Source organism: Haliotis asinina, chromosome 12 (assembly GCF_037392515.1).
Source record: "Haliotis asinina isolate JCU_RB_2024 chromosome 12, JCU_Hal_asi_v2, whole genome shotgun sequence".
Classification (NCBI taxonomy): domain Eukaryota; kingdom Metazoa; phylum Mollusca; class Gastropoda; order Lepetellida; family Haliotidae; genus Haliotis; species Haliotis asinina.
This window is the reverse complement of record NC_090291.1, coordinates 5,750,218-5,763,227: the sequence shown is the minus strand read 5'-3', so window position 1 is coordinate 5,763,227 and position 13,010 is coordinate 5,750,218. Positions and strand designations below refer to the sequence as shown.

Here is a 13,010-nt window from a genome sequence, read left to right as displayed (position 1 = left end):
CTCGGGGAAGGCTCAGTTGAATTATGACGTGTAATGTGTATCAGATATGTTCCCCTGTAACGAAAATGTTTGGTATAATTCCAGCTTCAGGTTTACTTGCAAATCCCCTTTCCACGTTGTGTATGTATCTGAATATGTTTTATCACAACAGACGGCTCCTGAAAAAATCATCCACAAAGAAAATATGGAAACGTCTATAAAAAATACAGATATGCTAAGCACAACAACAACAAACACAAAACGTCTAACTTTCATTCAGATATGATGTATACACAAACACAAACAACTTAAAAAAACACGTATTAGTTCATTTTGCTACAGGAAACTAGTCACTGCATGGGTGAATGACTATGGTTTTACGTCGATTTTAGCAATATTCGGGCAATATCACGGCTTGAGACATCAGAAATTGGCTTCATACATTATACTCATGTAAAATATCAAATCCCAGTCTTCGGCGTGGCGAGGGAACGTTTAACCACTAACCTACCAAACCGCCCCCGAAACTACATGACGTCATGTGAGTGAGTTGAGTTCTACACCGCATCCAGCAATATTTGCGCTATGTGGCCGCTATCAACTATAGTATCGTGAACGAATGAAGTTTTTTCTACTGACTACATACTGATCGTAAAGAGATTGGCCATGGCCGTTTTTACCTCGTTCAGATCTCTCTTTGAATAGTTTGTCAACAAACCTAAGGCTTTGGGTTCATGAAACAGATCAGTTTACACAAACTAATCCCCAAAACCTCTGCTGGTTCAGTCTAACAATTCACAGGGAGAACAATCACGTGAAAGTCAGGACAGTATATAATGGTAGGGACGCCTCTGCGCAGTGTTTAACACTGCAAACAGAGTAACCTTAACAATCCCTACACAATGTTCTGTGGTGTAACATGCTACTGCTCATGCAGTACTGGAAATACTGTTCTATGTACATGTACTTTATATTCTTGTTGAATTAAGGTTCTACTCTGAGTTCATGCTAGAGACCAAATAAAACAAGAACTTTGCTAAAATCAGGCAGAAAAGATGTAAACAGCTTAAGACACAAGTGACACAGGCAAGGCTACTACAGGAGTTCAGAAAGCTATGATAATGCATATAAAATGTGTAAGTAAGGTTCATTTGTTTCTTGTGATCCCTCAGTATATGTTGTGACGTATAACTAAATGCCCACCTACTCCTGGGGCACACCTAATTCTCGATCCAACGTGCTCCAGTGATCTAAATTATTCCCGAGGTTTGGACTGCACACGTTTCGTATAAAATGTGATTTGTCAACATTTTTAGAGCACGCCCCAGTGATATTCTTGCCCAGGTGCTAAGTTAGTTTTTCTATGATCTGATATTTTAGCACGTCCTATAATCCACGCCAGTCCCAGGTGCAATCTATGTAATCAGGGATCTAAAATGTCCACTTGGACCTAGATGTACGGGTCCAGTAACTGTTATAATGTCCATGCATTCTAGGTTTTCTACTCTTGAAGAGCTGTCACCGATGTCTGTGATTTTTGCAGATCTAATTTCAAAATCCTCAGTTTGCTGTCACCCAGCTTGGATACTTTTCCAGGATCTACCATGTACATTCATGCCTGGATTGCACCCCCTACTACCTTTGGAGCTATCTGATCAGTTACTCTTTCAAGGAAATTGGCCTCCGCAGTGTCCTTACTTATCCATTCTATGTATTCATGTCTCTGAATCATCCTCTCCATTAATTTGGGGATATTGCCGTGTAAGTTTCCAACCTTGACCAAAATTAAGGGCGAGATGACCTTCTTCACCTGGGCGTCCACGAGGGTATCAAATTCAAATTGGCACCATTTGCACGTGACGTATTCATCTGTGGCGATTACCATAGCACTGGCGCTTGCATTGATGCACTCGTCCATGTTGGAAATATCTCCTCGGCCTGGATTAAAATCCCTTTCTTTGAAACAAGTTCTGTATTGACCTTCACACTTACAGCCAGCACACTCTCCTTCATCAAACTTCATGATGATGTTTTCAAGTACCCACTCTCTGTCCTTATCTGCGTAAGACACGTAGATGTCGTATAGCTTGTCATTGCCTGGAAGACGTGTGTAGTCCTTCCGAGACCTTCCGACTCTTCGGAGCCCTCGTTTGATTCTGAAGCACCTGTATCTCACATACCATCTGTACCTGTAACAAACTAGAAATATAACAAACGCAAACATGCACCCTCCAAAAACTGCTCCTATGATATAGTACACGGTATAATCAGTACAATCAATGTCAGCCTTGCAGTAGGAAGACATGACCTTTCCTTGCCATGCTGGAGGCAGATTACACGTATACAGAGACCGCTGTGGAAGGACAATGTCAGTACTGTTCATCCAGCCGCAAAACCACCTAGCGCCGCATGTACAAGCAAAGGGGTTGCCAGAGAGATTCAAACTTTGAAGAGAACCTAGATTGCTCAAGGAAGTTTCGTTGATGAGTGAAATCAAGTTCATACTGAGATCAAGGGTGCGTAGAGATTCTGTGGACACAAAGAAATTGTGTTCCCAATGGGACAATTTGTTGTTGGATAAATCTAATATGGTTAATGATTTCTGTTCAGCAAGCATTGGTTCTGGAAGGGAGTGGATATCATTGCTCCGGAGGTGGAGCTCCTTGAGCTTGGCCATGCTTTGAAACAGTTCTCCTGATTTGTCTTTGGCTAAGAGAGGCCCAAGCTGGTTGTTATCGAGATGCAAATATACCAGACTCTCGAGTGGGTGAAGGAGATCAAGAGGCATCTCCGATAATGCATTAGAATCGAGATTCAGATAAACCAAGGAAGCCAAACTTGAAAAACGGCCCTCGCTTTCAGGGATAAATTTGATGTTATTGCCATTCAGTTCGAGGGATACAAGCCTTGTTAACATGTTAAACAACTTTCCTGGCAGGGTCGAAATCCGATTTTGGCCTAAGTGTAATTTCTGTAACTGCATCAGGCCCAAGAAAGCATATTGTTGAAGTTCGGAAATAGAATTTTTTACAAGATTCAGCTCTTCCAGAATTTTAAGGTTATCAAAGTCACTGTTCCTAAGTTTATCAATCTGGTTCTGGTTCAAGTTGAGTTTTGTAAGCGACGACGGTAGCCCGCGGGGAACTTTTGCTAGACTGTTGGCATACAGAAATAGAGTCTGTAGAACAGTCAAGTTCTCAAATGCAGATTCGGAAATCGTTTGGATCTTGCAACCTGACAGGTCAATCAGGATCAGCTTGGGTAAGTTTGCAAAAGCACCAGAGGGTATATTTGAGATCTGGTTACTCTGCATCTTCAGGGAACTGATTGGTGTGTCGCGTAAGAGACGAAACGTTTCGGAAGGCAGCCTTCCACCCAGACTCAGGTTCCGGATATCTAAGGACACTAAGCTTGTGTGGCTCAGCCCACGAATGACATTCTGCAGCTGCAGACTATCTAAGGGGTTGTATCCGATCTTCAGCGACTGTAACATCTTCAGTGGCTCAAAGGCCCCGCTTTCAACTCTCTGTATGTGGCTTCTTGATATTTCAACTTTTTTAACATGAGAGAGTCTCAGTGATTGAAAGGTTGCATTGGTAAGGCTATCTAATGCGTTATTGCTCATGACAATGTCGGTGAGATCCGTGTTTGCTGAATAGCTCTCTGGAAAAGTAGCATTCATGATCTTGTTTCCCTCCATGATAAGACTCTGCAGATGAACAAGAGGAGGCAGAGATGGAACATTGCTCAGTTTGTTTGCTCCGAGCGATAAGTAGGTAATTTGTTCAGATCCTTCAAAAGCTTCTGGGTGGATAGTTTCTATGTGGTTAGCAGTAAGGTACAACTGTTGAAGTTGGGAACACTTGGCAAATACACCGGCTTCAATGTGTTGAAGGTAGTTCTGTCGGAGGTCCAGGTACATCAGTCGGGAGAAGTTAGAAAAAGCGTATGGACCGAGGGCGGTGAATTTGTTGTTGTTAAGATACAACTTTTCTACCTGCAGAGGTATATCGTCGGGCAGGTCTGTGAGGCGTTTACCCCCACAGTTAACAGAGGTCAGATGAACGTTACAGAAACACTTGTCAGGACACTTTGCAAGTACTCTCGCCCCCTGGACGACGATTACTGCAAGGACCAGCAGCAGCCTCATCTCGGCAACAGACATTGTGCTGAAACAGAAAAGGAATCATGTAAAGCCAGTGTGCAAAGTTTTAGTGTGACACCGCCTGGAATAGTATCTTACGAACCGACAATCATAGGGGATATTTTCATGGTTCACCGGATTGTGTTGTGAGCTGTGTTGTGTCGACCTCTTTTATGCTGACAAAGAATACGGCATTCAAAGTTTGAACGTTACTGAGGCTGAGGTGTACATTTACAATACGCTGGCTTTGCATCTGAGCATTGAATCTGATCACGATGAACGATTATATGCCGCATGTACACGTTAGCACAACCAATAACTCAAGTGAATTGATCTTTGCCATCAAAGTGGTGACATATATAGCTCAACATGGATAACACACAGAATCTATTTTTCAGACATGTATACTTTTAGGTGATAATCATGTGTCAACTTAAAGTTCACATGCAATGCAAAAAACAACTTGCAGATCCAGATACCTTTCGGAATGACCTTACAGAAACAGATTATCAAAAATGCGGATTTATCGTAGAAAGTTGAAAAATGACGTGATTAACCCCATTTGCACGAGACTTATTCGTCGAGACATAGGGCATGCGCAAAGATACACTCGGCTTGAACAAAGATGCCTGGACGGTTTGAACTCGAGGATCATCCCTACGGTCGAAGTTGGAGAACAAAGATTTTTCTTGTGATTACAAGCATCTTGGTAACAATACACTGGTTACATACTTTCGCTTATATTTGTCACATTAAGCTTTTGTTAAGGGGGAAGAGGGGGGTTGGGGGAAGAGGACGATTTGCGATTTGAAACCAAGTTTTCAAGGAAATATAGAATTAGAAAATACGTTTTTTTTATCTCCTCTTTCAGTGATGATACAAGCAACACATACATCAAACAATGAGATCAGCAATGAATACATCACTACTTTTTACTACTTTTTTTTTACTGTTTTTATCATTATAGTAGTGAACAAAAAAAGTTCAGAGAATACTCAGTGTCCGTTGTATTGACACCTACATGTCTGTCTGCCTGTCTGCTAATGACAATATGCAATACTCAGTTTCATTCACTGACAACATGCAATTTGAATTTAACACCTATCAGCTGGTACACCAAAAATGGCTCACCATCTCAGTATTTGTTGACTGGATCGAAGGCAAATACAGAAAAAATGAGCCAGTATTTACAAAATCCATGACCTACATATACACACACCTGAGCGTATCGGCACATGAACCAGCCAATGAAAGTCTTCGTCACCCGCGCTGAATGAACATAACGTCGTGTTTAATTGATTCTACTGGACCCGTCCATTAAGAGAAGTAGGCATTAGCTTGAGGATCAGTTGTGCACTGAACCACAGGCCAACTGTAGCGCAAATGGGATTGCGCAGCGTAGAGAATATGACAAGTCTTCTTATATGCGAGCGAAGCGAGCAAAGGTTGACAACGTACTTTCCTCGCTTCGGATCGAAAAATATTTTCATGTCAAAACAAAATACCGCCACCATCAAAAGTATACACTCATTTCTTCACCGGGTTGTCCTCTCACATTTCCAACCCCATGTTTAGTAATTACTCTCGTGAAATGTGTTTTATTCAACATTTTAAGCGCAACTTATATCATATCTCGCATGGCATGTCATACCGTTCGTCGCCACCATTCCCCCTTCCAGCTTCCGGGTCAACGAAATGAAGGAACGTGAGGGTATTATTCTATACTGAATACTTACAGTTACCTCCCCTACATCATTCACCCATTACGCCAGAAGTGTTTTGTGTAGAATAAATGTTACCAGAGATAAATATAATAGATGGTCTCTGATGTTACGAAAATTCTTACAATTGCGACGAAAGATCAGACAAAATAAACTCCATCAGGTTCACAATAAAATTAGGCAATATGGTATAATATCTTTTAATTTCTGATTATTCTTGTTCCGTCACTTCGTTCAACTGGAGGCGAAGAACGATTTGAATACCACGAATGTCGCTTAAAATGTTGAATAAAACATATTTTATGTGAGTAATTACTAAACATGGGATAAGGAATATGAGAGCACAGCTAAGTGGGGAAATTGGAGCGTACCTTTGATGGTGGTGATATTTTGTTTTGACACGAAAAATATTTTTCGATCCGAAGCGAGGAAAATACGTTGCCAACCTGTGCTCGCTTCCCTCGCATACAAGACGACTTGTCATATTCTCTATTCTGCGCAATCCCATTTGCGCTACAGTTGGCCTGTGACTGAACCAGCTATGTTGTTGTTTTAGAGGTGTCTAATATATGGCGGTCCAAATTTTGGGAGATAGCCTCTGACAGTTATCCCTTCTTTCAAGGGCAGTAAACAAAAGTACTAAATACTGCACTCTTGATTTGGGATTATACGTTTATGGTTTTGTTTATTTGGGGTTTTTCATGATGAGAAATATATATTATATGTATTGAATAAATGATAATTGTTTTGTAATTATGTTTGTCTGTTTTGGTTGCATGTAAGCTTTAAATATGATGTATCTGCCATTGAATGAAGTGAGTGAGTGAGTTTAGGTTTATGCTGCACTCAGCAATATTCCAGCTATATGGCGGAGGTCTGTAAATAATCCAGTCTGGACCAGACAATACAGTGATCAACAGCATGGGCATCGATCTGGGAACCGATTGGGAACCGATGACATGTGTCAACCAAGTCAGCGAGCCTGACCACCTGATCCCGTTAGTCGCCTCTTACGACAAACATAGTCGCCTTTTGTGGCAAGCATGGGTTGTTGAATGAAGTGAAGAATGTGATATCTTCGAGTTACGGGATAACAGACATATCTCATTTCATAAAACACATAATCTATATTATGATATTTATTACGCGCTTCCAGATTTGTTAAATTAAATTGAAACACAATTAGTCCTAGAAAATTCGATTAATGAAATCCAAAGTCTTCTAACTACAGACTAAAGAATGTTCACTTCTTTATCCAGCCACACACACAAGACATTGCTCGGTTTACGAAGAGAAAATTTAACTCAAGACAACACAATCTGTACCAGTTTATGTATATGCGTGTTTGAAGAATATCAACGCTGACAACAATATCCATCGACCGATCCCTTTGATCTTAACATAAACTCGGTGCGGGTGCACGAAAACAATAGAACCATAAACAAACAGCTGTACTCGATGCATTTAATTGCGCTATATTTGAAACGATCGCACAGAGTAAGGAACACTATGCGGTGCGCAATACCCCTTGAAATAAGTTGAAGGGGAACATGAAAAGCTCTGTTTTCTTTTCTCAAGTATCACCTGGAAATCTCCATACACATTCCCCCAAAACATCCTCCGATCCTCAATCGATCTGTCTGTGCACAACTTTATGAATGAGTGTGGTTTTACGCCGGTGGTTAACCAACCTCCTTGTCCTTAATGAATAACTGTATAGTTCGGGTTAAGCGGTGGTCAGTTTACATCCCTCAGCACAAGTTCAAATATATACAGGCCCATGTATCATAATATCAACTGGGTATTAAGAACACAGTTACTGAATGCACTTGATACGACATTGTTGCAATATATACTGTGCAAGAGAAACTTCCTCAGACTGGGCGATGCAGTCCCAAGAGGAACTGTCCGGTATTACAAATGTCCGGATTCATACGTTGTAATGATAGTAGTGTGGTAGTCCCATCTTTGGTTGTTGTCAAAAAACGCGATAGTTCCGGAATAACAAGGTCTGTGCAAATTTGTTTGTTTACTGGACTGCGCTGCGATTAACTGTCAGCCCAGCGTCAACTCGCGTAACTGTCAGCATAGCCCGACCTCAATGTAACCAGTGTGCACGAGAACACTCACCACACTCTGCAGACACCACGCACGGTCTGGTGGTTCGGGTCAGGCTGACACAGACAGCCGATATAACTGCACCGTCCCCGTAAAACTGCATGTAAGAATTCTGCAGTACCTACCTTACAAGTATGGTGACACACTGAAGAATTTGTCCGACTGCGAGTTGCACATTCGATTCCTTGGCCTCCTTTCTGAGATTGTGTAAGGCGGACAGCAGCGTTTCTGGTAATAGATTGGATCAGATGACGTGGCGCTCCACAGTGCAGGGCTGTCAGGTCAGTAGTGAAAGAATTGTGCACAGAATGTAAACCTATTTACACGACGTGGATTGAAGATTATTTACCCTGACATTACTACTTTTAAACGTCTTTGCACTGGCCAGCAGCTGACTGCAAGGATGTAATTTAACAACACAAACCACCTACCATCACCCCCTGTGAGAAATGTCGTCTGCCATTTATTCAGAAGCGTGGGGTGAGTTTTGGGAAAACCCTATGATTTCCTGGAATGTCCGATGGGCTTCCCACCAGAAAATCCCAGGCAACAGACGCTACAATGTTATTAATTGCGCAGGTCCGGAAACAGCGTTTAGGTGAGGAGGGATTTGGCGTGGGGTGGGGTTGGGGTTTGTTGTACATGATAGTCCCGAATCCAAATTTTGTAATTGATAAATTATTAATGTACTTATCAGAAATATTTTTTTACTTGTCAACGGTGTGTCCTTACAGTGTATCGGCTCACCCGCATCAGCTAAAAGTAACATTAAATGCCCCATATATCGTGTACATACTAGATATATGTTTATAGGCCCACATTCCCGGTCCATGCTGTCAAAATCAAAAACTCATTTCAAGAGCGTTCATGGGCAAGTATTATCCATGCACATCTCAGATTCTCACAGGAGCGTAGCCACCATTACTAAGTGTTTAAAAAGCCCGGGCTTAAACGTGATTGTTGCTAAAGAGGCTGGGCAAGCCCACAATCCTATCTAGACTTACAAGTAACTCATTGGGTTTTCACGACAAAAATGGCTTGCTACCATAATGATGTCTCAAAAATGGCTGTCTCAGATAATTCGTCTGGAAACAGTTATCGGATTGTACAAATGTCAGGATAATTACAAAATATCACACGCTAACACTGTAGACATTCTGTAATGCTTTTTGCATGAGACGACTATATCGACCTGCTCCTCTCTGACTTGCTTTATGCCCATTGTGCATGGTGTGTGCATGGTGTGTGCATGGATCGAGTCGTATTATGTCCGCCACAGGATTATCTATATAAGACAGCAGTTACATAGTCAGAACATTTTCGAGTGTGGTTTTAAACAAACAAAATACAAACCTGCCTATATATGGTTTATCAATTAATTATTCATGATGAACAAGTTAACGCTTTAATTAACTGACAATCGGTTACACGCGGTTTTCCACATGGACTTGCGGTATTATGTACAATCTGAGGTGGTGACAGTGTTTGCCCCTGGCTTGAACTTGTCCTCGAGAACCTATGGATACCAATGAGGGTACAGATGACAACGCATTAATTACGACATATCAAAGTACTCCAACATGGCTACGTTACCAACGTTCTGTAGATCGGGACCCATAGGCAGATCCAGTAGGGTAGCAAGGATGCGCTTTCCCCTTTTGTGCTGAAATTTTGTTAAACTGGGTGAAAATAAAGTGTGGACTCTCCCCCTCCCCCACCGCTTTTCTCAATAGTGTGTAAACCCCATCCAACCCCACCCACTTTTCTCCAAAAGCTGTATCCGCCCCTGGGCCCCTGGGTTGCAAGGAATGAACTTAATTTGAACGGTTTGCTCAATTAGGAGACGCGTTGTGACAAAATGTAATCACTGACCATCGAGCCCCTGTTTCTACGCCGCCTCATTTACATATTTACATACCCAGAGGAACTAGTGCTTAGTCTCTGAATATATATAACTTTGATAGTAACAAACTAACCTACGTAAATTGAAGAGGAACCCCAGGGAGACCAGAAATTCCTCAAAGTGAGGAAATCTGGCGCCAGAGGAGAGACAGTAGACGTTGACACAAGACGTTTATATTCTGTGTAATAAAAGGGATGTGCGTCAACTCTGTTCGAAGGTTACCAGACACAAATTACACCCAGTCATTTAAGTCAAAGCACGAGTGTATCTGCTAGGCAAGCTGCAATGTAAACGTGACTTTTTGGCTTTAACACTGCCTCTCCCCCCTATCCCCCCACCAAACTCCAAACACACACACCTTGATATCACTGTGACATCTGGAGCACCTCATCCGGTGTCGTGACCTGCATCTGTCAAGGTAGGAGCTTTATCTCGCGCCAAAACAAGGCCACGTGTTTTCACTTTTATTAAAACATTACACCGCGTAAATTGGAAGAAAGGCTTGCGATATGACCGCGAGACACTACAGTACCCACCATTACTACCTACGTAATCACAGAATAACCGAAATAACAGGAACATTAGTGACAAAATCACCACGACAAGCTGACTACTGTAATGTGAAACAAACGCCACTACAGGTTTACTGTAGTAGTGTGAAAGAAACCCCACGACAAGGTAACTGTACTAATGTGAAACAGACACAATGACAAGTTAACTGTACTAATGTGAAACATACGCCATGACAAGTTAACTGTACTAATGTGAATCAGACGCCATGACAAGTTAACTGTACTAATGTGAATCAGACGCCATGACAGGTTAACTGTACTAATGTGAAACAGACGCCATGGTAAGGTAAATACAGTAATAAGGAAGCCTGTTACGTCATGAATACAGTGTCTGTGATGCCATGGTTTTTGGTATCTAGGATTATCATGCTCATTACTCCATGCACCATGCATTCTCGAAGCGCCCGAAGAATATGATTATCATTAAGTCGTTTAACCCAAGATGTCTGTTAGGCTAGAAGGGGGTTACATTACTTATTCCATCAGGTACCCATTTTCTGCTGCTTTTAAACAAACTCACTTGCCTGAGGTGAGACTACGTGTGTTATGTGCTTGGTTGTGGGGTCCGAGAAACTGTCATAAGTCACGCTGCTGCCAAACACGGTCACCCATCCAAAGACTGTCCGGGCTCGATGGTGCTTAACTTCAACTCAGTCGTGAGCCACCACCGCAGGTCCACACGCCACCACCGCATATAGATTATGGTTGATATAAAACTATAAGAACTATTTAAATTCAATATGAAAAGACGATTTACTGAAAGCCTGGGTATTAAATTGTACACATTATAAACGCTTTTTATTCAATTCAGTTTCTGAGCATGACAGATAACCACTACAGCAAAGGGCCTTACTAATAACATACACACGAAATGCATTTCACAGATATACAATAACGTACTGAAGGGTGCCATCACCCCGCCCTTGACCCTAACACGACGTGTACACGCTTTGAATAAATGTTGTATCAAAGTACAACTGCGTAGTTTTTATCACACTCCTCGCTTCAAAGTACTCTAAAAACAGAAACTCGAATGCAGATTCATATCAGACACCTCGCATAGATAATCCCAGCGCAGCACTTGGCGTTAGCCCTTCACGACATATACAAACGTATCGGACGGTACGTGAGGTTAGCGAGCAGTTGTCACCACGTGCCATGACTTCCTGTCCGGGTTAGAATTGATCTTCAGTAACCCATGCTTGATGGTTGGTTGACACATGCCACGCTATCCCAACTGAGTTGATGTTCATGTTTTTGATCAGTGGATTGTCTAGACCAGTGGCGATTGTTGTCATACTGTTCCCTTATGTCTGGAACATTTCTGGTTGTTAATCAACAACCACTCAATCAGTCTTGCTTTTACTAAAGGCAACAGTCGTTCTCCAAATTGGGATGTTTCTGCATGTTTATTGTAATACTTATTCTTTATAGCGGAAATACTGCTTAGTGCGACGTTAAACAACACACCAATCAACCTGGTGACGTAGATACGTGACAACCGTGTTAGCGTTCGCCTTGGCATTACCAGACATTATTAACAAAGAAAACGTTCAACTATATATATATATATTCCCATATTATCATCAGCCCCTCTATATCAAAATCGTCTTGACAGCAGTGAGGTATGTCGATCGAATGAAGAATCAGCTGTCAGTTAGATTTCAACACAGAGAACACAGACTATTTCATCTGAACATACACTGTGTTAAATAAGATACACTACATTCAGTGGACGGACGTACACTGTTTTATATGAATATAAACTGTTTTAATTGATCGTGGGCTATTTTAAATGAACATGGACTGTTTTAAATGAACATAGACTGTTTTATACGAACAATGACTGTTTTAATATGTGAACACAGTGTTAAATGAACATGGGCTGCTTTAAATGAACATAGACTGTTTTAAATGAACTTGGGTTGCTTTAAATGAACATAGACTGTTTTATATGAACTTGGGTTGCTTTAAATGAACATAGACTGTTTCATATGAACATAGACTGTTTTGAATGAACTTGGGTTGCTTTAAATGAATATAAACTATTTTATATGAACATAGACAGTTTTAACACATGAACATAGACAGTTTTAAATGAACATGAGTTGCTTTAAATGAACATAGACTGGTTTAATATATGAACATAGACTGGTTTAATATATGAACATAGACTGTTTGAACATGGGATGCTCTAAATGATGTGGTGAAATTTAAAGATAATATTGATGTTAATATTTTTTAAAATAACGTGAAACAATTAATCTTATGTAAACTGAACCAGGTTCAGACATACAAATGCCACGACATTCTTCAATGTGCTGCATGCACTCATAGGAACTATCGTATGGCTAAAGCCACATGTGTATTGTGAATACCCGACTGTTGTGTTAACTGTATTGTATAGATATCTGCGGTTCAGTAATACCCCCTCTTTAACAGTTCTAATAATGGCTGTCAAGTAGCATACGCCAAAACACGTCCATCTTTATAACAACGTCTTCCATATACTAAGTAAAGACAAAAACAAAGGAATAATGAAATAAATACACATAATTTATTCATAACGAGTC

At 41.1% G+C, this 13,010-nt stretch overlaps 1 protein-coding gene across 2 annotated transcripts; it reads right to left on the bottom strand.

Annotated features, from left to right (window-relative positions):
- Nucleotides 1-238: 238 nt before the first annotated feature.
- On the bottom strand, nucleotides 239-8,516 carry LOC137258386 (insulin-like growth factor-binding protein complex acid labile subunit). Of its 2 annotated transcripts, XM_067796048.1 has the most exons (3): nucleotides 8,394-8,516; nucleotides 8,088-8,190; nucleotides 239-4,148 (listed from the first exon to the last, which is right to left on the bottom strand). In XM_067796048.1, the coding sequence occupies exon 3, from the start codon at nucleotides 4,142-4,144 to the stop codon at nucleotides 1,592-1,594; it is 2,553 nt and encodes an 850-aa protein (XP_067652149.1). In that variant the 5' UTR covers nucleotides 4,145-4,148; nucleotides 8,088-8,190; nucleotides 8,394-8,516; the 3' UTR covers nucleotides 239-1,591. The 2 variants fall into 2 exon arrangements, with proteins under 2 accessions (XP_067652149.1, XP_067652150.1); XM_067796049.1 differs by lacking the exons at nucleotides 8,088-8,190; nucleotides 8,394-8,516 and adding an exon at nucleotides 5,343-5,431.
- Nucleotides 8,517-13,010: the final 4,494 nt, after the last annotated feature.

Coding starts and splice junctions, on each gene's coding strand:
- LOC137258386 (XM_067796048.1), bottom strand. CDS start 4,144: ATGTCTGTTGCCGAGATGAGGCTGCTGCTGGTCCTTGCAGTAATCGTC.